At 47.1% G+C, this 21,923-nt stretch overlaps 1 protein-coding gene across 4 annotated transcripts in view; it reads left to right on the forward strand.

Annotated features, from left to right (window-relative positions):
• Positions 1-21,923, forward strand: part of LOC146046400 (serine/threonine-protein kinase Nek11-like) — a 243,622-nt gene that overhangs the window by 141,260 nt on the left and 80,439 nt on the right. For all 4 annotated transcript variants that reach the window (XM_083165682.1, XM_083165683.1, XM_083165684.1 and 1 more), the window contains exon 11: positions 16,962-17,034. In XM_083165682.1, coding sequence (XP_083021808.1) covers positions 16,962-17,034 — 73 coding nt within the window. The remainder of the gene's footprint in view (positions 1-16,961; positions 17,035-21,923) is intronic.

Consider the following 21,923-nt stretch of genomic DNA (forward strand, 5'->3'; position numbering starts at 1 on the left):
TCTGATTTACTGTACCTTACTAACTGTACTCTTCTGATTATTTAACTGTATTTCCCTTTATTTATTAACTGTGATTTGCTTGATTAACTTAACGTAGCTCCCTGATTAATTTAACTACATTGCAATGTTTAATCAACTGTGATTTGCCTTTGCTCGGCAGTATTGGTCCTGTCCCACTCACTCTTTTCTCACCTTATCCTCTTGCTCTTCTCTTCCATCCTGTTGTCACTTTCTCACCTTGTTTGTTTTGCTTGTCTCTACAACTATATGGGCCCTTATAGTGGGATTGGTATGAAATCCCGGTGGTCAAAATCCCGACAAGGGGGGGACGTGGATCGCCCCCCCTTGCGGGCCCGGTTCCTCGCTATGCTCAGCACACTAATTTATTCTCCCTCTATGGGTGTCGTGGACACCCACAGAGGGACAAAGTGCCGGCATTTCAACCGCCGGGATTCCAACCGCCGGGATTTCAACTGCATCCCCTTATATTGACCCAGCCATCGTGACTTGGGATGGACCTTTGCCTTTCTTCTCTTCCTCTATTCCTACCTTCATTCACACCTCTGAATCTCCACTTTCCAATCTCCCCTCATGCTTCCTGCTGTTTTCTGCTTGCCATCTTCACTTAATCTAATCCCACCCATCATTCCTCCCTTGCCCCTTTGCCCTCATCTTCTTTCCTCTTCTCCTCACTTGTCCACACCTTTCTCCCCCTTTGACACCACCCCCCCCCCCCCCCCCCCCCCCCCCCCCCCCCCCCCCATCATCCAATCTTATCCTATTCTCCAAGTATCATTCTCCTCCCATCTCTTGTGCTCTGTGGAACACCAGACCTCTGTGGCACAAACTGGTCTATGTTCATGACCACTTCATCTCAAACTCCTTCAACCCGCTTGATGTCACTGAGACTTGAATATCCCATCTGATATCACTTGTACCACTGCTCGCTCTATTCCTACACCTCCTGCCATGGGCACCGGCAAGATAGTGTAGGAATTTTCCAGGGCACCTTTTACATTATTCCTTGGGAGTCCATCACTGTTTCTCATCTTCAAAAGTCCATCACCTCTTCCAACTTGTCCACATTCAGGTTACACTCAACTATGGTCATCCGGTTCCAAACCCACCTTCCACGATTATTCTGCCACTTTCTCTCTTTAGACTTCCCCTCTCTGTCGTCTAGGAAAACTTTAATATCCCCATTGCTAATCACAAGGATTCTGTTGCTACTAAACTTTACTTATTTTCTTCCGGACCTTACTCAATAGACCAGGGGTAGCCAACTCCAGTCCTCGAGAGCTACCAACAGTTAAGGTTTTCCAGGTCTCCTCACAGAATCGAAAGTGAAATAATTAGCTCCACCTGTGGATCTTTTAAAAATGAGTCAGTCCGTAATGAGTGCACCTGTGTATCTGTGAGGTGAGATGGAAAACATGAACTGTTGTTAACTCTCGAGGACTGGAGTTGGCTACCCCTGCAATAGACTACTCCCTTGGTCATTAGTGTTGACTTCATCACTTTCCACCCTTTTGACATCTCGGATTGCACTAAATTGCCTTCCCTTATTACTGATCATCACCTTTTCTTTCTTTCTTTCTCTCTCTCTCTCTCTCTCCTTTATTCCTACACCACACTTGGGTGTATTATACGTCATAGACAATGTCTAAATTGACAGTCATTTGGTCAACATGTACAAAAAGGCAGCATTGAAAAATGGTAAAAAAAAGCCAAAGGTAAACATGAAAAAAATTTGGCACAAGTCAACCTTTTCCTTGTGTCGATTGAACGGCAGATATATCGATGAACCATTGGCTAGTGTGTACCAGACATATCATGCTGGCTTTGATTGACAGCTCATCTGCGCGGGCAGTGTGTATGGCGAACACGCATCAAATGCCATAGAAGAAACTCTCCCTCCCTAGAGAAGGTCTTGAACCAGGCGCTGAGCTGTCTTCTGACCCCTCACCCCCTACAGTCTCAAACCAGGCGTGTACCAACAAGGTGTTATTATGGGTTTGTGGATCATAACGTCCACAGTCAATGAGTCAACCATGAATGGTTGACTGGCACATGGTCGACATGGAAAAAAGGTTGACGTATGTACTAGGATGGCATAGACAAAAGTTCGACACAGGCAATATGACAACATGTGAAATGGTCGACACATGAAAAGGGACAACATGCCTTATTCAAGTTTTGTTCTGTCAATGTCAACTATTGACGTGGGCCGTCTGTTAGTGTAGCGTGTTCCCTCACACCTTACTGTTCCCAATTGTTGTACACCTGTGTGGTAAGCAGGAAACATCCAAAGAAAATAGCAAAAACATGAAAAACTCATGTCAACCTTTTTATGTGTCAACCATTGCCATGGCAGGGGAAATGCAGGCGTGCCCAGGCACTATCAGAGAAGATGTGTGACTTCAGCTCTGGCCTCAATCAGACTATGGCACAGGCAGAGTAGGTTCTGGGTTACGCACAGACTGCACTGACTATAAAAATCATTCAACGGTGAGTGAGCTGCAAATGGGGGGGGGATGGGGGGGGGTTGCGCATGTGCACTGCAAACCCCAGGAGCGAACGGCTTCAGCTAAGCTGCAGGGGGCAGGAGCAGGGGAACACCAAGGGTAGAATTTAATTGGATGATGAATCAGAGTGAGAGATTTGTTACCAATTCTCCAGGTTTTTTAAAGCGGCAATCATTTACACTGCAAAACCAGTTTGATTTTTTTTTTTGCTCTGTAAATGATTGCCGCTTTAAAAAACCTGGAGATTTCTTACCGAATCTCTCATCCTATTACAATTCACGCCCCTGCGTCCCCATAAAAATGCTGTTCATTCCCGTGGTAATGCAGGCTTTTTGCCCGCCCCCTTTTCGGCGATCTCCGTCTAGGATAAAAGTAAATACAGACTTCTATCCATGTATGGAGAAAAAAAACATTTGATGGTCAGCGACCGCACGCGCTGACTTACATATCCCCTCGCATCTTAGCGAGGAGATTCGTGTGGTAGGGGGCGAGCGTTACGCCGGGCAGCGTTTATCTGCTCTCTTTGCAGCAAAAATACACGCAGCCTAGCAAACGGGTCTGAATCACCCTCTAGGTTACATGTTTCAGTAATTAAAGGGATGATTTACGTGATAATTACTGTACGGGATGGGCAGTCCTCGCTAGGCCCGGTAATGCCAGGTTCTCACTGCTGCCTCTGCCACAATAGGGAACATCCCTACCCCCTCATGCACACAGTGTTACTGTTCTCCCTCACACCTGCACTCTGACTGCTTCTGAGGATCTGGCAGCCAGCAGACACCCCCTCTCTAATTAAATACACTTAGCCATCATTTACCATCTCTGTTTCTAAAAAAGTAATAGAATCTATCAAGCAATTATCTTTTTTTCTCCCTCTGTAGCGTTCTCTCTCTCTTGTCGATCAGTGAAACCTCATTATAAGTCTTCGTAGCTTCTCTCTATCTCTGGATAATTATTTTCTCCTCTCAGCTCTGTCTAATCGCCCTAGATTTGTTTCTTTTTCACGTTCTCCCCAACATGAATGTTCTGCCGATCCGATACCCCCTGCCTCCAATTCCTGACATTAGAGGCAGAGAAACAATTCTGTGCTGGTAATTATTTCTCAGGTGTCTGGTGATACAGCACAGAGCCTGTGTTCTCCAGTTTGATTTCCTAGTTTTGGAAGTGTTTACTGGGACTAAAGCCCGTAAGGCATGATGTGCGGGGGGCATTTTATAATTCAGGGAACTTCTAGTATGTAATAAATGCAGTGGTCCTGATAACAAGGATAAAACAGGGTTGCCTACCCTCCCGGAATGGCCGGGAGTCTCCCGAAAATTGGGTCCCCCCCGGCCCCCGATCGTGGCATTTAAATGCTGCAATCCGCGGGTCCCAGAGGAGTAGGCGGAGCTAAAATGGCAAAATTGTGTCATTTTAGCCCCGCCCCCTCCACGGAGATTCGCAAATTCCCCTGTTTAACATCATGGGGCGGGGCTTAGCGACATCACGCTCAAGCCCCACCCCCGAGCAGCTGCTGAAACTCTCCTCTCCGGGCTTCTCCCGGAGAGGAGAATATTAAAGTCGGCAACCCTGGGATAAAACGGTGAAATTACGCAAACAACACGATTTGCAGCACAGGTCAGCAGTATTTTTTATTATTTATTACCAGTTTCTTATATAGCGCACACGGTACTCTTTACCTAGAAGGGCGCCAGCGATTGGAATCGCGGGCGTCGGGGGTAAAAAATCGCGGTCATCGCGGGTAAATCGCGGGTACATAAAAATCTGCTGGCCGCGATGACCGCGATTTTCCCATAGGGAACAATGTTAAAAAGGCTGATTGACCGCGATTTTCATGTAAAATGCCTCAATGCCCGCGATTTGGCCATAGGAATCAATGTTAAATGGGCTACAGAGCCCAAATAGGCACAATTAACCCTTAAATGTCCCCCCAAATTTTGAACGCCACCCCACGATCCACGCCAACCCGAAGCGTGGCGAGCGCAGCGAGCCCGCGAGGGGCGGCGGTACGCGTCCTCCGACCTTTTCATGCCCTACTATCCACGTCGGCGTGGAGTTGAGAATAGAATAGTGTGGCGAGCGCAGCGAGCCACCGAGCCCGAAGCGTGGCGAGCGCAGCGAGCATACCTTCACAGGTAAACGCGTCCCTTCGTGGACTTCACAGGTGTCCGCGTGGCCACGGACACCTGTGAAGCCCGCGAGGGGACGCGTTTACCTGTGAAGGTATCCGCGTCCCCTCGCGGGGCTCGCTGCGCTCGCCACGCTTCGGGCTCGGTGGCTCGCTGCGCTCGCCACACTATTCTATTCTCAACTCCACGCCGACGTGGATAGTAGGGCATGAAAAGGTCGGAGGACGCGTACCGCCGCCCCTCGCGGGCTCGCTGCGCTCGCCACGCTTCGGGTTGACGTTGATCGTGGGGTGGCGGTAACAATTGGGGGGGCCATTTCCCAGTCAAGGTTGCCTATTTGGCCTCTGTGGCCCATTTAACATTGTTTCCTATGCCCACATCGGGTCCATTGAGGCATTTAACAGTAAAATCGCGTCGGTCGGGCCATTTAACATTGATTCCTATGGGAAATCGGGTGCATCGCGTCGCGGGCATCGCGGGTACATTTATGGCCGGCCGCGACGCGACCGACGCGATTTCCATGTTTAACATGGGTTTCAATGGGAAATCGCGGGCATCGCGTCGGTCGCGTCGCGGCCAGACATAAATGTACCCGCGATCACCACGACGGGCGCCCTTCTAGGTAAAGAGTACCGCGCACACATATTCCACAGCGCTTTACAGAGAATATTGGAACATTCACATCAGTCCCTGCCCAGTGGAGCTTACAATCTATATTACCTACCACATGTACACGCACACACAGACATTCTAGGGTTAATTTGTTGGGAGCCAATTAGTTTACCAGTATATTTTTGGATTGTGGGAGGAAACCGGAGTACCCGGAGGAAACCCACGCAAACACGGGGAGAATATACAAACTCCGCACAGTTCGAAGTACAAGGTATTGCTAATAATACTTGTTTCAGGGGCCACAGCCTTATCAGAAATAAAGGTCCTTATTCTGGTTGACTCGCAAGGCTGCTACATTCGCAGCCTTGTGCATTCCCAGATGCCGCTCGCCAGTCCGCCCCCTTCCCTTGTACGGCGGGTTCACCCGCGTGTCTGTGAATGGATGTTTAACATAAACATCCATTCACAGACCATGAGGAAACACCCACATCATTCGATGATCGCCATCGAATGATGTGGAAGGTACACACATATCTAAGTGACTCAGGTCATTTGGATTTGTGTGCCCCTCGACAGGAACTGGGTGGGCAGCTGACATCCGGTGAACCGAAGCGATCAGAATAAGGGCCCAATTGTGTATATATATCAGAGAGAGTGCTTTGCAGAAAGGTAACAGAACCTGGTTCACTGTAAAGCCAAGAATGGGTCTCTAAGGTGTGCTTGGGGGGGGGGGGGGGGGGCTCTCAAGCATACGGCTCTGGTCAAGGTTTTCAGACTTGCACCACCACAGGTAGGAACTAGGCAGTAGAAGGCAGTGGTATAACTATAGAGGGTGCAGGAGATGCAACTGCTATGGGGCTCCGGCCACCCGGGGCGCCCAAGGTCCCAGCAGGCAATCCCCTGCGTCCTTTTAATTATTAATATGTATTTAATTACTACTCAGGTGCAGCCACTGCAGCACCAAGTATAGGCTGGCAGTTTTTCTTCCTGCCTGGTAGGGAAAGAGGTGGGGACCGAGCACAAAGGCAGCTGCAGTGTAGACCGCCTCACAGTAGAAGACACTGCCTTCAAGATCTCCCAGGCAGTCTTCTCCTCTGACCCTGGTGCCACGGAGCCTTCCCTGTGGTATAGATCCCGGCAATAGAAGCTGGGTGTATTGGGCCTCTCCGGTGGGTGTTTGCTTACACAGGCAGCTATGAGCCCGGGGACAATAACGCAGGGACCACGAAGTTCTAGTTACATCCCTGGTGGAAGGGATAAAAACCTTACTAAATTGGTGTTCATTGTGCTGATGCCTGATAGGGGCCAGTTAGTAGGCCAGTAGCGCCAGGGACTTGAACTGTTAGTGCCGGAGGCACTGAGGTACCGTGTGCATCGAGAAGTATCTTTATTTGATTGCCTATATGAAGCCTTGTTTGCTGTGAAGTGGATTTGTGGCTTGTATATCATTAAATACATGCACAAATGCTGAAAACTAACTGCTGTGGCCTATCTGAACGGTGAACCTGTTACTATATATAGGGCCAGATGTATCAAGCTTCAAAAAGTGATAAAATGGAGAGTGATAAACAGCCAGCCAATCAGCTCCTCCCTGTTATTTTTCAAACCCAGCCAGTGACATGGCAGGTAGGAGCTGATTGGCTGGTTGTTTATCACTCTCAATTTTATCACTTTTGAAGCTTGATACATCTGGTCCTATGATATAGAGAGAGCATAGCAATTTATGCATTCTCTTGGTCTGGCCAATGCATATAAAGCACATCCTTTTCTGAATGGGTTAATCTAACTGTTCTACGAAGTGCTGTATACTATTCCGCATATATCCAATATCCTAGTCACCCACCTGAAAGGGGTCCGGCTCAGGGTCACCCTGACCTTATTTTGTTTAGGGATTTGAAATAACATCCTGCTCTGTACTTGTCGTGCCAATCAAGCATGATATCTGGCAGGGATGATGGCCAGTACTTCTACCTCTATTGGGCTGGGGTGCCAATCCCTATACTACACCAGTACTTGTTGTGCACACACTGTCAGGGTATGATTGGTAAGGATTGTTACACACGACAAATCAGAAGACCTGAAATTATTATCCTTGGGAAGGGGATTCAAAAGGATTATTGTTATTTATTTGCTGTCAGGTCTTATTTATTGAAGTAGGATAATCAGTGTATTATATAGTATATAACATTTATTTGGTTAGAGGGAATCTGATATCTACCCATGGGGGGATCCGGTTAGCAAACTGGTCAGGAGCATTTTAAGAGAGGCAGAGCCCCATATGCAGCCTCCTCCGTCCGTGCCCCATACTCTCTGCTGGGAGCAGCAGTGTGTAGTAGTGTATGAGCACTAGAGCACTACTGCACATGCACGGATCTCTGGTAAAATGGCGTGGTGGCCATTTTCCTGGCTATTTTTGCATCGCTTTTGCTGGCATTGTGGAGGCTGAATGCATCATTGCACCAACTAGAAGGTGCAAAACCTGTACCACGTAAAGGAACTGGGAGGGGAGGGGGGGGGGGGATAAGACTACACCCCCTCTGAGCTGGCAGAAAAATCTAATGGTGTGTGCCCACCGTAAAAAAAACCTCATTTAAATGTCTTCTACTCTCCCTGACGACTCATTCCGGTAATCCCATTCTGCAAGACAAATTCTTCTTCTTGTACTTTGGCTATTTCTGTGCTAATCTGTACAAGGTGAATACCTGCAGCCTGCAGCTTATCTCTGTGCTGATCAAGCTTTCTGTCTGCATCACATCACTGCTTGCTGTGCACCTGACATCCAGAATACAGTAACCACTGGCACTAATCTAAGGAAGCCCTTACGGGCGAGGCTTAAACTCCAAAGCAGAATTTGCCATGACTGTAAAAGAAGCAAAGCAAACATGTCAGCAGCAAAACTTCACCATTATTATTATTATTATTATTATTATGCTTTAATTATATGGCGCTACAAGGGATCCACAGCGCCCAATTACAGAGAGTACATAAACCAATAAGCAAAACAGTGACTCACAGTGGAATACAATAGTGGACAAGTACAGAGGACATAACCATAGCTGCATCTGGATACGGTCGCTAGGTTGACATTGTAAAGGTTGACATGCATTACGTCGACCACTAAAAGTCAACAGGGCTTAGGCAGAAACATGAAATAGTTTGAGAGGGTCGGAAGGCCGACTGAAGCATTAGGCCTACAATGGGCCACTGCACAGGGCAGCGCAAGGGGGGCGGACTGGGCCCACCGACGTCACTGTTGTGGCTGATCCCTGCCAACATCTCTGAAGGGGGCGGGCCTGGCCCCACTGAAGGCTCTGCACTGCCGTGAAAGCGCCAGGCATTGCCATCTACGGCGGCGCTGGGCTTCCCCGGTCACACCGGTGGGGTCGGGGGCAGGCTGTTTTAGCAGGGCGCTGCTAGAGGGGCAGGGCACATTTTGCCCTTTAAAAATCGGGCAGGATGCAGCACCCCACTAAAACAGCCTAGCGGGAACACTAGTTTAAGTAAGAGAAGGAAAACCACATGAGGGAAGAGGGCCCTGCTCATGACAACTTACATTTATCACCGCTCTCTCCATTGGAATAAAGCTTGTGTTTATTATGTTAGGTGCTTATATTCCAAGTCTTCCCATTTCTACATTTGAGCAGGTGGAAATCCAGATTTCCCATCTTCCTAGTTCCTATGCTATAAACGGGATACGGGTTACTCATTTATGATAGATTGCAGTGATAACTGATTTTCTAGCGGTTTTCTCCTGCTGGCGTTGACGACCGCCTGGAAGATTTATTGGCATACTTTCTCTGGTTCTCCTTCCAAATAGATTGCAAAGGGACTCACTCCCTGGTAATAACGCAGGTATTATTGGGTTAAAAGATTGTAGCATTCTCCCCACTAGCGAATGAGCAGGAAAAGGCCTCCGTTAGGTTGGGGTTTCTGTATTTCACACAAAGAGAAAGAATGCACTACTGAGGCATAACTTATTAGAATTGTTATACATTTTGCAGTGAAATAGAGGTTTTGTCATCATTTTGGTCAAGGTTATGGGCTTACCCGCCATGTCTGGTTAACCTCAATCATATAGGTCCCTAACATTCTAAGGGTTCAAATCTAGGGTGTGGGAGACCCCTAAGCCAGCCCAACCAAACCACCCGAAGGCAGCACACTAGTGAGGGAGAGCAAGCAAAGTGTTATAGAGTGTTAAGCCCCGTACACATGGGCGGATGTAGTTAGTACAGAATTGCTTAGCACACCGCCTTATACACACAGGGCGCCGGCCACTGGAGGGCGGTATTGAGCAGCAGAAAAAACAGCAGCAGCGGCAAAGGGCAGGAAGAAAGAAGGAGCTGGGAGCAGGTGAGTGATTGAGCCGCAACCCTCCTGGAGCCCGTCCCCCCTGGAGCCTGTCCCCCGTGCTGGTCATTGTCAGCGGCGGGGGTAGAGCCCGCAGCAACGCTCCTGAAGCCCACATGGAGCCACATCTCTAAGCCCCCCCCCCCCCCCCCCCGCGGCATCTCCCGCCACAACTCTCCCCCCACCGCCACCCCCCGTGGAGCGCAGTGGCAGCAGCTGCATCACCCATCCCCCCCTCCCATGGAGCGCAGCGGTGGCGACGGCCGCATCACCCGTGGAGTGTGTGAGCGCCGGGTCGCCCCCGCCAGGGCCCTGTATACACACCATATAGAACGATGTGTGCTGAGCGATCTGTGCTAACTTCAGATTCTCCATGCACCTGGAGCGCGATCTAACTAGAGCTTGACTGCATGTGGTCAAGATCTGAACGGGCAATGGCGACGCGCAGGACCACACACCGGTGGCAATGTTTTGGGGGCATGGACATGGAGTGATCCCGAGCTTAATTTCTAAGGGATCTAGACAGATTGCTTAGAAAATGGGCTAAAATTGCCCCGTGTGTATGCCCCATTAAATAAGCAATGGCAGCTACTATGTGTCAGGACCGCTACATGGGTTAAAAAATGTTACATGGATAAAAAAAAAAAAAAGAAACTGCGAAAATCAGTATTACACTGTGGTGGTGATGATGATTAACATGTTTAATCAGACAAACCCTTAAGGGTGCTGTCAATAGGATCCATGCTATATCTGTTGTTTTCATGCATTGTGATATATGGTTGGAAAGCTTATGACTTTCTGAATACAACACAATAAACAGATTCCCTTAAGTGGACCCTTAAAGGCCTATAAGGGTCCATCAAATGAAAAATATTTTCGCTTTACAAAACATTTGCCAAATGGAAATGAATAAGAGACTCATCGGCAGAGTGGTCTGTGAATGGAACACTGTAGACAGGAGTCTCCGTGAATAGGCCCATTAAACCCAATCAACCACAAGTGACATCAGGACCGAAATGCTCATGACTCATAGTTTTGTGTGAACTACGGATCTGGAGCCTATGTCATCATGGAGCACCAACCAGAGAATTCACAAACTGAGCGATTATGGAATGACTGAGCGTGTGCAGCGTTTGCATTGAATAAAGAGTAGCCAAATTTGATTGACCGGGCAGGACATGATTGGCAGGCGTTTTCTGGTGTGCAGTGGCCAGGCGTTCTTTGGGTGGGTCTCTGATGTCAGTGATGACCGCTTCCAGCTTGGTTCTTGTGCAGATTAGTGGAAGCCCTAGCCTGGCGCAGATGGAAAAGATTGTTCGGTACTTATGTAGTATCTGGGCTGCCGATTTTTTGATTGTATGCCTTAACTTAAGGCATACAATCAGTGCGATGCGATATTGTATCGCATCGCATGCAACCATATCGCATGCGATGCGATGACCTGATTTTTCCATAGGATTCAATGTTAAAATGGACTGAGTCCATTTTAACATGGAATTCAATGGGAAAAAGGGGTCCTTTTCATACCCCTACTATCTAAGTGTGCATGGAGTTGGATATAAACCTGTGGCGAGCGTAGCGAGCCACCAAGCCCGAAGCGTGGCGAGCGAACGGTATTCTGTGTCCCCTCGCGGGGCTCGCCACGCTTCGGGCTCGGTGGCTCGCTACGCTCGCCACAGGTTTATATCCAACTCCATGCCCACTTGGATAGTAGGGGTATGAAAAGTACCCCTTTTCCCATTGAATTCCATGTTAAAATGGACTCAGTCCATTTTAACATTGAATCCTATGGAAAAATCGGGTCCATCGCATCGCATGCGATATGGTCGTATGCGATGCGATGGACCCGATTTCAAAATCGGCAGCCCAGATACTACATAAGTACCGATTGTTCAATGGTTCATGTTTTGCATCTGGATCGCTATTTGCTGTACATTCCCAATTTTGTAAGGGGAATCCAGGGGCGGATTGGCCCACCGGGAAACCGGGTAATATCCCAGTGGGCCGGTCCATAAGTGACCAGAACAGACCGCTCGCCTCCCTGGCTGTGCCGCGGACCACACGACTACAGCGTTTAGCGGCCGCGGCATCACATGCCACAACAAATATGGCCGCGGCTGTCTGCGGCACTGAGAGATTTAAAGATGGCCGCGGGAGGGCTGCTGCGCATGCGCAGCTCCTCCCGCGGCTCTTATGCAGAGGTGGCCAGAAAATCGATCGCGGGTGACGTCACCGCGCACCTGGCCACTAAGACTAAGCGTCTACAGAGAATTGCTAGCGGCTGCAGCGTGGGTGGGACGCTGAGCAGCTGAAGAGGGGGAAGGCGGAAGCAGCATAAAGTGTAAGGGACTGTCATCTTTTTCTTTGGGATTGGGATTTGGCCTCTGTTTAAAAAAAAAAATTATATATCTGGGTTTAATATATATGTATATGTACTGCATGTGGGAGGGGGGTTCTTTTTGCTGTTATTATGTGGAGGGGGGTGTGTGTGATGGGGTCTCTTCACAAGTGTAAGTGCTTATAAGTTGCTGCATGTGATGAAGTTTTATGCCCCCCTTATGTGTGTGTATATATATATATTTTTTAAAGGGGCACAAAACTCCATCACAGGCAGCAACTAAAGGTGCCCATACACGCACCGATCCCGGTGGTGCGATGCTATACGATGAGATGCCCATTCCGCGGCACCTCATCGCACAGTACAAAAAGTATGTGCTACACATACTTTTTGTACTGTCTTTTTATCGCATTGCATTGCATGCATTAGGCATGCGATACGATGGATGCTAGTTTAGCCCAGAACGCACGCCGGGATCTTTACACTTGTGAAGAGATCCCCCCCCTTATAAGCATATAGACCCCCCTCCCACCGCATAACAGAATTTTGCTGGATTCTGTTCTTCTCTCGACCCTCAGAAGCAGGGCATCATGGTGTGTGGCATATGTATAATGGGCATCACGGTGTGTGGCATATGTATAATGGGCATCACGGTGTGTGGCATATGTTTGATGGGCATTACGGTGTGCGGCATATGTATGATGGGCATTACGGTGTGCGGCATATGTATAATGGGCATCACGGTGTGTGGCATATGTATGATGGGCATTATGGTGTGTGGCATATGTATAATGGGCATTACGGTGTGCGGCATATGTATAATGGGCATCACGGTGTGTGGCATATGTTTGATGGGCATTATGGTATGCGGCATATGTATAATGGGCATCATGGTGTGTGGCATATGTATGATGGGCATTATGGTGTGTGGCATATGTATGATGGTCATTACGGTATGCAGCATATGTATAATAGGCATCACGGTGTGCGGCATATGTATAATGCCATCAAGGTGTGTGGCATATGTATAATGGTATCACGGTGTGCGGCATATGTATAATGGCATCAGGGTGTCCGGCATATGTATAATGGCATCAGGGTGTGTGGCATATGTATAATGGCATCAGGGTGTGTGGCATGGGTATAATGGCATCAGGGTGTACAGCATATGTATAATGGCATCAGGGTGTGCGGCATAGGTATAATGGCATCACGGTACCCCCTGGCAACAAGCAAGTAACCCCCTGGCAACGAGCATGTACTCCCTGGCAATGAACATGTAACTCCTGTCAATGAGCATGTAACCCCTGGGGACAAGCAAGGAACCCCTGGGAACAAGCAAGAAACCCCTGGCACGAACATGTAAAAACTACAACAAGCATGTTGGTTTAAATAAATTATAATTAATGTATGGAGGGGGGAGGGGAGGGGGGGGGCAGAACATTTCTAGTTTTGTCACTGAGTGTTTTGCAATGAAAGTCTTTGTATTTCTGGTTTTGTTCATATTGTTTCTGTTATATGCGCTGCAGGCCCCTTGTGGGGCCATATAAGTAAAGGAGGAGGATGATAATAATAATAATAGCCCATTAGTCTTTTTTTGTTCTGCGTATTCTTTTTGTAGAACATATTTGTTAGTGTGCACAATTTACCTGCATACCTGGCGCGGTCCATTCTGTTGTGTAGCAGGGGTGGGGAATATTATTAAGACCTGTCCCTGCCTACATCACTAGGGGGTGGGCAGAATGAGTGTTGCCTGTGTCACCAGAAATATATGAGTTTCTAAGACATTCCAGGGAGAATCGGATACGTACAGTCCTCCTTTAGTCTTGGGTGTGGATTATCAGGTAGACATACAATTGCTCAAATGGTCGACATGGGGAAGGTAGACAGGGTCAAAAGGTCAACATTGAAATATCAAAAGGATTTAAAAAAAAATTTGGTGTCAATGACGACAACTGGACCTCAAAAAAGTGTAACATGTATCCTCGCTTGGCTCGCTTCACTTGCCATGCTACAGGCTCCGATATTCTCCTCTATGCCGGCATGATGGGAAAACTCATGTAGAACCTTGTCATATGTCTACCTTTTTCATGTCGACCGTTTGACTCGGTCGACTTATTGCATGTTGACCGTTTTCATTTTGAACTTTTGACCCCCATCGACCTATTGCATATCGATCCTTTGGCGTAGACCTACGCCAATATTCTCCAAATATTCTCATAGGTATTCTGCTGCTTTTGTCTAGCAGCAGCCCTGAATTCTGCACAGTAAAATGTGCTCGTTTGCACCCATTGTGTCCTGTTTGCCTTTGTGCTGTGTCTCGTCCATGGCAGTGTGTGCTCCCCTCCCTGCCTTGTGCCGCTGTATTTGTCTTGTTACTGATGCTGAGTGTTTATCTGCATGTTTCCAAGAACAGCGTGTACCGTGTGAGCTGCATCCTCCAGCACTTTCATATTGACTTTTGATGCTTCAAAGCTTCTGACAATGCGTAATGCTCCCTGGGTTGAGTACATCTAGAAGTAGCTTTTTCTGCAACACTTGGAGTTTATTATTAATATGCAATATATAATCGTATCATCTGCGTCTTTGAACATGCGGCCCTGTGCGATCAGTTTTAGCTGAGTTATCTCCTCTCAGAATTATCTGCCTTGTGATGTCCCACGTGAAACAGCGTCTGCTGTATCAGAGTGTTGGCGGGATTACCATGGGTTGAATTCCTGTCCATTAATGACTCTTTCCTCTTTGCTGCAGAAGCTCTGCCCAAGTACATGGCCAGTATAGAGTACACCCTTTCTGCCAAGCATATAGAGATGCGTAGGCTTCCTCACATCCCAACTTTTTAAGTAGGAGATTAAGGACACTTTTTCATGCATTGCTGTATAGGAAGGAGTGTTGGGTGATACCATTTGCCTGGGCTTGACTGAAGGTTCCCAGCCAACTTGGGGAGGAGAAATCCACCCTCGCTGATGCACATATTTTGTAATTATTTTTATTTCAGTACGGACTTGGCCACACCTCCTGCATGGGGTACCCATCAACATTCACCATCGATGGTACCATTAATAGGTAACCTCCATGGTTGGATTCCATCTGCAAGGGAACCATTGATGCTTTTACCCAACGATGGTCTCCTCTGTTTTACAATTGAGTATGATGTAGGTCAGGGGCTGGGCTTTGTGGGAGTGTCTGGGGTGGAGCTTACCTCTGTCTGCGGGAAATTTAATATATATATATTTGTTGCTTGTGCATTATCGATGGTGGGAAGTTGGGAACCCACCTGGTTCTCCCCCACTTGAGGGCAAAAGTATTTTACATTGGTCATATATAATCAATGAATTTGATTCACACATATGGTGGATCGCTACTAGGGCCCACCATATGTGTTGGCAGCCCTGGTCTTTTTGGAATGAACAACTTTTGGTGGTTATTCTAGTTGATTTGCAAGGCTGCGGCCAGTAACCACAGAACTTGGGCAACTATTAGAGAGGACATAGCCTTATATTTAAATATATATATATATATACACCAGAACGGCGGTACTCCAGACGAACAATAGAAACTTACATATACATCTTAAGGTCCATACACATTGGGTGACTATGCCCAGCGTGTATGGACAGTAATGACCGCTGTCATCATGGGGGGGAAAGCTGCTCAGTGCATACACACTGAGCGGCTTTCCCCTTGCCCAGTGTGGTCAGCAGATAAGCAAAGCCGCTCATCTGCGGTAATAATACCAGTAGATGAGCGGCATTCCCGGCAATGATGCGGGAGCGCGCATCACCGCTTATCGCCGGGCCGTACACACTTGGCGGCTTTGAGCTGAAAGCCACTCAGACTTGCTGTTTTGAGCTGCTTTCAGCTCAGAGTCGTCCAGTGTGTATGGGCCTTTATTACTTGTCAACATTTCAGTTCTTTAATGCACTTTTCTCATGACAACAAAAAATCAACCAATACAATTTGTATAAATAACACAAGTGAGCCTGTATGCTCGGCACGGCTTCCCAGTATATATTATATATACTAGTTGAAAGCCCAACAAAACAATGGTTTATGCAATGTACGTTCACTTTGAGCTGTTAGAGTTTTTAGCCCACAAACTCTCCACCCCAACCCCAGTCCCTATCTACTCCTACCTCCAATCTCTGTCTTCACACCTCCCTCTCTCCATAGCCAGCAAGTTTGAAACATGTCAGTGTCCCTGAAAAAATTGCTTTCACTTTCTGTTTTAACATCTTTTAGCACACAAAGGAGTAATTTGGTCCTTTGCGTGGTCTCTGGCGGTACTTCACCTCATAGAGGTGAGGAGTAGTTAGCCAATCAGTAATAAATCAGGTCACAGCTGTTAATAGGACATGTTAATAGGGTGTGCGATTTATTACATGTAAAAAATGACACCTCAAGTGCCAAGTTGGATATTAAAGTGCCCATACACTACTGCGTTATATCACAGCAGTGTATGGGCCATCCGACACCCCTAAGACGCCCAGGACCTTCTCTAGCGGCAGGATTGCATGCAATACATCACATGCGTTCCTTTCAAATACAATGTATTGCATACAACCATGTCCCCCGCTGCCGGAAGGGGGGGGGGGGGGGGGGCAAGTCGGTGGTCGGACAGGCAGCAGGCTAACCTCTGGGTCAGGTCCGATGCCCACGGGACCGCGCATCGGACCCGAGGGGGACGTCAAACACATATTATTTAGGCCGATTTCTCTACCCGATCCATCTGGATCAGGTGAAATCAACCCAAATCATACTAGTGTATGGGCACCTTTAGCCCTTCTAGGGAGCGGAGAGTGAGTTATGTCTCGGGCAGTGATACACCAGGGATTTCCTCTGTGCCAGTCTGGCCCTGTCAGGACAAAATAGCTAGTAAATAAGATCAGGTGCCGCCATTCTGGACCACATACTCATTATATCAAACTGAGTACAAGTAGGCACAGGAGAGCGCGTGAGCTGACAATTAGCACGGGTATTAATTAGCCTTACCGTCTCTCTCTCTTCCAGACGAGCAGTTGAGCGCGTGTACCAGGAGAACCAGCAGAAGGTGGAACAGCAGAGGAGAGATGAAGCTAATGAGGTGAGTACATACCCTCTAATGTCAGTGGGTGGTGAGACATCGGTAGAGGTAATGACATATTACACAATTAAAATGTTCGATATCTCGTGAGCGCCACATGTCATTTCTGATCCTCTCACATAATTATCCTGAATGTGGTGCTTCCAATATTGCAAAGGATTCTGGGCATTGACATTTAGCCGAGGAATCCACATCATGCCATTATAACAGGCTATCCTTTATGAAAAACAAGTTAATTCATTCACTTAGCGCCAATCCATGACTTTTAGATTCCATTACGACACAGATTAATATATAATAATAATACAGCGGGGAATAAAACCTTGCCATCCTGCTGAGATACACAATGATAAATAATGAAATGATATGTCCCCCAGGTATACACAGCAGTGCCGGCACATATTAAACTCTGGAGAGATGTTTTGTTGCCATGTAATGTCACAGCGACACACTATCGTTCCGCTGTTAGATGTATTATTACAATACCTCACAGTTCCGGACGTTTATATATTTCACTAGTACTGATTTATAGGAAGAGATTACAATTTGGCAGATCGCAGAGCCATTTATTTTACATTAACACTGTGATGACTGGGATGCGGTCATCTATTAGAATGAACTTAGGTCTACAGTCATTAGGTCGACCCCACTAGGTCGACTGGCAGGAAGGTCGACCTGACTTAAGGTCGACATGGGCCAAGGTCGACATGACTTAAGGTCGAATTTGCATAAAGGTCGACATGAGGAAGGTCGACTGGTCATAAGGTCGACATGGGTTTTTCACTGTTTTTTCAGCCGACATGTGCCGACAGGCGGTATTTCATGCCCTACCATCCACTAGGGCGTGGTGGGAGAATAAAATAGTGTGCCGAGCGCAGCGAGGCACCGTGCCCGAAGCATCGCGAGCGAAGCGAGCGATGCGAGGGTCCGATTCTCATTGCCAACTGTGTCCATGTCGACTGTGTCGACATTCGGATCAAAAAACAGTGAAAAACCCATGTCGACCTTATGACCAGTCGACCTTCCTCATGTCGACCTTTATGCAAATTCGACCTTAAGTCATGTCGACCTTGGCCCATGTCGACCTTAAGTCAGGTCGACCTTCCTGCCAGTCGACCTAGTGGGGTCGACCTAATGACTGTAGACCTAAATGCAGTCTGACGAATGATCCCATTCCGTTTCTTATTTAACTACCCTCATATTAAGGAGAACAGGTAGTCTCAGGTCGCCTGTCCTATATAGAGATGTGTCCTCATAGACCAGGCATGTCCAAACTATGGCCCTGCAGCTGTTGTGAAACTACAAGTCCCATCATGCCTTGCCACAGTTTTGCTATTAGGGAATGCTAAAACTATGGCAAGGCATGCTGGGGTGTGTAGTTTCAAGCAGCTGCAGGGCCACAGTTTGGACATGCTTGCTATAGACCCTTCCAGTCTTGCTATGTGGTGTGAGATGGCTTGTGCCTAGATACTCTGCCATGTGTAGGGTATGGTATATGGTCCCGACTGTCGGGATCCCGACAGTCATTATCCCGACGTCGGGATCCTGACTGGCCAGACTCAGACAGCGGGGCGAGTGCAACAAAGCCCCTTCCGGGCTCGCTGTATATACCTTAATAAGAGATCCTTTCGCAGTACTCTGACTCTAATCTGCGAAATATACCTTTTAGGACAGTGTCCGTAATATACCTTATCGCTATGCGAATAACAGACACAACCACAGTATAGAAGTAAGGAGATAGAAACTCCGTAAAAGGATGTATTTAAGTCCCTAATGGACAAAAGGGGGTTACAGGAATAGAAAATACAGGTATAACAAGTAATACAGTAGTCTAACAATGAGTATAATAATCAGGCTCTGCTAAGGGAAGAAAAACAGATACAGGATACAATCATAATCAGCCACATTACATAAAAGGGGAATACGAATATTTACCTTCAGGGGAAATAGCGCAGCGCAGTCCGGTCGGAGCTCACTATGTTCAGGTTTGAACATAGTCCGGTCAATGGTCAGGGAAAGGAAGATGTGCCGAAGTGACCGAGGCCGCCCTGGGTCACCTAGCTTATAGGGTCAGAAGGGGGAGGTCAAAGGCCATTCCTATTGGTCAGGGTTCGTATGTCAAGTCCTCTGTGATTGGGGCAAAGTAATACAACTGGTTTGCAAAGGTGCAGGGGGAAGGTGAACTTTGGAGTCCTTTGTTCTGTTGGTATCGTCGTCAGGGGTTGTAAATAGCAGTGAGAACCGGTTTTAATAGATTCCTTTGTTATACACTTTTGAACAGAAACTGTCTTGGAAATATGGATTTTGTCCATAACTATCGGACCGTATGTCTTGCGAAATATTCGCAATGACCGGAATACTGCGCATAAGAAACGGAACGTAACGGTACTAAACATGATACAGACGGATGTATGCAATGCTAACTAAGCTATGTGTGGCGTTCTAAACCTTTAACTATATTTTATTTAGTGTCAGTATGTTCTTATGAATTTATGTGTAATAGTATGGCTACGCTTCTGGTCCACTTTGTCACACAGACTCGGGTATGGAAACTTTATTTGCGCAACTCTGCGAACCAAAATGGCGGCCATACTATTCTAAAATGGCGTGTGTGCAACTCGACTTTAACAGTCCACCCTTTAACAGTAAATATAAAACTGTTACAGTACAAACATTTTACATAACAATACAGAAATTCATAATCCCAACAGAGAAATTGGGATCAGTGAATCAAACATATAAGGGGAGTAAACCATCTGCTCTTTGGCCGATCCTGGATCATGGATAAACGATGGGCCGCATATATCGAACAATCTACTCAGGGTGACGAAGGATAATGTACAAATCTTGGGATAAAAATAAAAACAGTGGAGGTTACACTATATACAGTTGTTTTTCAGATATGGCATTCTTTGGTAGGTATTGTTTGTGACAACAGACCCTTGAACTCTTTGTTGTCTCTCTTTTTGGTATGCTTTTAAGTATGCTGGTATTATCACTATCAAACATCCGGTCCTGGGTAATGTGTCAAGTTTATAGATTCTACCTTGACCTAAACTGGGACGGGTAACACACTCTCAGAACTCTGTATCGTCTGTCCAATGCCTGGCAGCAGTGCGGCGGCGGTATCCTTGACTTTGAAGATAAGAACGGATAGTGGGGGGGGACAAGAATAGGACCCACAACAATAGAGAAAACTGAGAAAGGAAAAATTTGTTAGTGATCCTTCCAACCTGTTACCAGTGGGGTGTGTCACAGTCCCTTTTGTAGCTTGTACAGGTTGCTTGACCTTAGCTGCTCTCCAGTCCTCCCGAAATGGTGCCTCTTAGCGATTTCTTTCTTTCGCCCTCGAGTGTAAGGACCTTCTGGGTTTCTGGTCTTTTGGCAGTAGGACGAACGTACCCGAATCTCTCTCTCTGCGACTTTGTTATTGAGGTAGTGCTGGTCAACAAGACTTTGGGGTGGTTCTTTCCAAAGGTCTATCAAGCAACCTGTATATGGCAAAGCAGGGGAAACAACAACATCTCCTGGTTCATGGTTATGACAGTTCACACCAGGTGTCAACAAAGTCCTTTTGCTGCAGTTTTCCAGGTGTGGATACATCACTTGCATTACTTTTTTTCCGTGGTGAGGTCTGGGATCTCCTTGTGGGATTACCATAACGTGTGGCTACCCGCCAAGCAATGTTTCGATGGGGACAAATGAGGTGGAGTTCTGAGAGTGATTCTACTACTACAAAAAGAGATTGTGGGGTGTACCATCAGTCCCTAAAAGGTTCACACATGACTTAAAATCTTTCATATAAACTTGCATACTCAGGGGTGTTTCTGGGCTGCCATATCTATACACACAAACGTCAACACATATATATATATATAAAAAAAAATAAGTAAATAAATAACTAGAATGCTTCTAGAGTGGACTGTACAAAGCCAATTTTGTATTACCTGCAGAGGATCCTGCTGGAGGAGGGATGTGGAGATGGCTCTATGGGAACAGCCGTTGCAGTTTCTTTCCCCCAGACAAGTAAGGCATGATCCTGTCGTCTTACCTGTCTGTGGGCACACCAGTAATTTCGGACTAATTTTCCACATACCTTCCCTGTCAAGACAAGTCAGGCCATGGGCTATCTCTGCCCTGACAGTTTGGCATGTTCTCAGAGTCACTGGTTTTCCTTGTCCATCTTTCTATTCCTGTCCACATCCCTTCGGCTTCCAGACTGCTTCTCCTGCAGGAGACACAAATCTTGTATTTCTATGTGAATACACTGACATTTACAGGGGGAACACAAACATTATCCGCAGAGCGCATGGCTCACCCAGCTGCCTTGCCAGCATGTTCATTATCAAGTAATCCTTATCGAAGGTGTGGGCTTTACACTTGATAACAGCCACTCTGTCCGGCAGCTGTGTGACTGTCAGGAATCTTTTAAACTTACAACGCTTGCGCCACTGGAGTGCCAGCTACTGAAACAAAACATCTCTGAGGCGCCATAGGGCCTAAGATCTTCTGCATTACCCCAACAAACGTACTTGGAGTCGGCATGAATATTGGCTGTTTTTCTCTCAGCCCGCAGTACTACTAATGAGACTGCTGTTGCTGAGTGAGACGTCCAATGGGTTCAGCCTCTACTATGCCTTTTCCATCTATTACGGTATAGCCAGTGTACAATTTTCCCCTCTCGGTGTTGTGGAAAGAACGAGGGAGAGAGAAAAAAAAATGAATTACCTCTTCCAATGGGTTGTTACCACCCTTTGGGGGCATGCTGCAAAGGTCTGATTCAAACATGTCATGCAATCATATTCGTCTCGGCTCCCACTAAATTCCACCATTCCAGCAACCTCAGCACCAATCCATCCTTTGTGCCTTGGAGGGCACACCTAGTAATA

This window comes from Crinia signifera, chromosome 11, assembly GCF_055691185.1.
Source record: "Crinia signifera chromosome 11, ASM5569118v1, whole genome shotgun sequence".
Lineage (NCBI taxonomy): Eukaryota > Metazoa > Chordata > Amphibia > Anura > Myobatrachidae > Crinia > Crinia signifera.